The 2,833-nt window shown below is 38.6% G+C and overlaps 1 protein-coding gene across 1 annotated transcript; it reads left to right on the top strand.

Moving 5' to 3' along the window:
- Window positions 1–342: 342 nt before the first annotated feature.
- Window positions 343–1,289, top strand: LOC116646273 (olfactory receptor 51F2-like). Its single transcript, XM_032426860.1, is given in 2 exon segments — window positions 343–739; window positions 742–1,289. Coding segments are annotated over 2 exon segments (945 nt in total).
- The last annotated feature ends 1,544 nt before the right edge of the window (window positions 1,290–2,833 follow it).

The raw sequence follows: 2,833 nt of genomic DNA, 5'->3' as shown, positions 1-2,833 counted from the left end.
AATATACACATTTCAAAAAGTATTTATTGACTGTATCCATGTAAAGTCAGGAAGTGATGGGTGTAGTCTGCTTAACAATGAATTTAAATAAGATGGTCACTGCTAGATTTGTTTATATACAAATTCTGTATCCTCACATAATTGTTCATTTCCTGTTTTCTGCTTCTTTATTAGATGTGATCTTAGTTTTCTTCCTTTATTTTTTAACCAATCTTCATAAGCTCTTTCTATAATACAGATGTTGTCCTTTATAAATGTTTACTAGGTGAAATAATTACTTTCAGGTCAAATTCATTATAAAGAAATACAGTTTATCATTGCAGGATGCAGTTTGAGTTCAACATGTCAACTTTCCAGAATACCACGTCCTCTTGCCTCATTTTCCTGCTAACTGGTGTTCCTGGGCTGGAAGCCTTCCACACCTGGATCTCCATTCCCTTCTGCTTTCTCTACATAACCACCCTCTCGGGAAACAGCCTGATCTTTGCCATTGTCACCCAGCCCAGCCTCCATGAACCCATGTATTATTTCCTGTCCATGCTGTCCACCACTGACCTCGGCCTGTCCATATCCACCCTGGTCACCATGTTGGGTATATTCTGGTTCAACGTCAGGGAGATCAGCTTTAATGCCTACTTGTCACAGATGTTTTTCATTCAACTTTTCACTGTCATGGAATCCTCAGTGCTGTTGGCCATGGCCTTTTGTCGTTTTGTGGCCATCTCTAGTCCTCTTAGATATCCTCTCTCTTAACCGACCTTAAAATAGCACAGATTGGAGTAGCAATCATCACCAGGGGGACACTAATACTGACTCCTATGGTGTTGCTTCTTAAACGATTGTCCTTCTGCCGCAGCCACGTGCTCCACCACTCCTACTGCTTCCACCCTGATGTAATGAAGCTCTCGTGCACAGACACCAGGATCAACAGTGCAGTTGGGTTGATAGCCCTGATCACCACTGCTGGAGTGGAATCCATCTTCATTATTTTTTCCTATTTTTTAATCATTAAGACTGTCCTCAGCATTGCATCTCCAGAAGAGAGGAAGAAAACCTTTAGCACATGCGTCTCACATATTGGGGCTGTTGCTGTATTCTATATTCTGTTGATTAGTCTGTCCTTTGTACACAGATTTGGGAAACAGTCTCCACCTTATGTACATACTCTGATTGCCAGTGCCTACCTGCTAATCCCCCCTGTGCTGAACCCCATCATCTATAGTGTGCAGACCAAACAGATACGCAGAGCTGTGCTAAAAGTTCTCCAGCCCAGTGCAACAAAGGAATAGATGGGTTTTTCACTTTTTTTTATTCCTTGTTATTGTATAGATGAGCAAAATGCCCATCATAGAAGTTAAATGCTGAGACTTATGTTTGGGATAAAAGCATCTCAAAAGATCACTTTAGCTTTAAGTAAGAAGACCATGAGCTAAAAGAAAAATTTAGGGTACAATTATCTATCATTATTTACTCAGGCAACCACAACGATGTTAACATTTATTCATTTGTGATAAAAGGTTTTCAATTATTAGACAACCAAAATGTTTGTTTTAAAGAAGAAGGCAGGAATAAAAAGTGTGTTAACAATAGCCGGTTACTGAATTTTATCATCTAAATCTGGCACATGAAATTGGCATTGCCCATGGTTATGGAATTGTTCCAAATATTTTTACTTTTTCTCTGCCTTAGAACTACATAACCTTTTATATAATAGCTAGTGTTATCTTCAATACATGTTTTACTGCTTTGTCAGTAACCTGAACTTTTTTGATCAAATGTTCTTACTTTCCCACAACTCTTCTGGGAAGATTTATAGCATAAGCAGCCTATGAAAAATAACTCTTCTTTTTTTAAAAAATTTAAATTCTATTAGCCAACATATATAGTACATCATTAATTTCAGATGTAGAGTTCAGTAATTCATGAGTTGTGTATAACACCCAGTGCTCATCACATCACGTGCCCTCTTTAATGCCCATCACCCTGTTACCCCATCCCCCCACCCACCTCCCCTCCCTCAACCATCAGTTTCTTTCCCATAGTTAAGAGTCCCTGATAGATGGTCTCCTGCTCTGATGACTTACCATTCCATTTTTCCTCCCTTCCCCTGTGATCCTCTCTGCTGGTTCTTATATTCCTCATATGAGTGAAACCATATGATAATTGTTTTTCTCTGACTGACTTATTTCGCTCAGCATAATACCCTTCAGTTCCATCCACATTGATGTAAATGGTAAGAGTTCATCCTTTCCATAGTTTGGCTATTGTGCACATTGCTGCTATAAACATTGAGGTGCAGGTACTCCTTCAGATCACTACATTTATATTTGTTTCCTGCCATTCTGACTGGTGTGAAGTGGTATCTCATTGTAGTGTTGATTTGTATTTCCCTGATGCCAAGTGATGCTGAGCACTTTTTCATATGTCATTGGCCATTTGTATATCTTCTTTGGAGAAATGTCTGTTCATGTCTTCTGCCCATTTCTTTACTGGATTATTTGTTTTTTGGGGTGTTGAGTTTGATAAGTTCTTTATAGAACTTGGATGCTAGCCCTTTATCTGATATGTCATTTGCAAATATCTTTTCCCATTCTGTAGGTTGTCTTCTAGTTTTGTTGACTGTTTCCTTTGCTGTTAAAAGCTTTTTATCTTGATGAAGTCCCCATAAGTTCATTTTTATTCTTGTTTCTCTTGCCTTTTTCTTGATTAAAACTCTCCACAGTATAGGGATAGAGGCAACATACTTCAATATCAAAAAAGCCATCTATGAAAAGCCCACAGTGAGTATCATTCTCAGTTGGGAAAAACTGAGAGCTTTTCCCCTAAGGTCAGG

This window comes from Phoca vitulina, unplaced genomic scaffold, assembly GCF_004348235.1.
Source record: "Phoca vitulina isolate PV1807 unplaced genomic scaffold, GSC_HSeal_1.0 scaffold36, whole genome shotgun sequence".
NCBI lineage: Eukaryota > Metazoa > Chordata > Mammalia > Carnivora > Phocidae > Phoca > Phoca vitulina.
The sequence above is the reverse complement of the archived record's forward strand: the minus strand, read 5'-3'. Positions and strand labels throughout refer to the sequence as shown.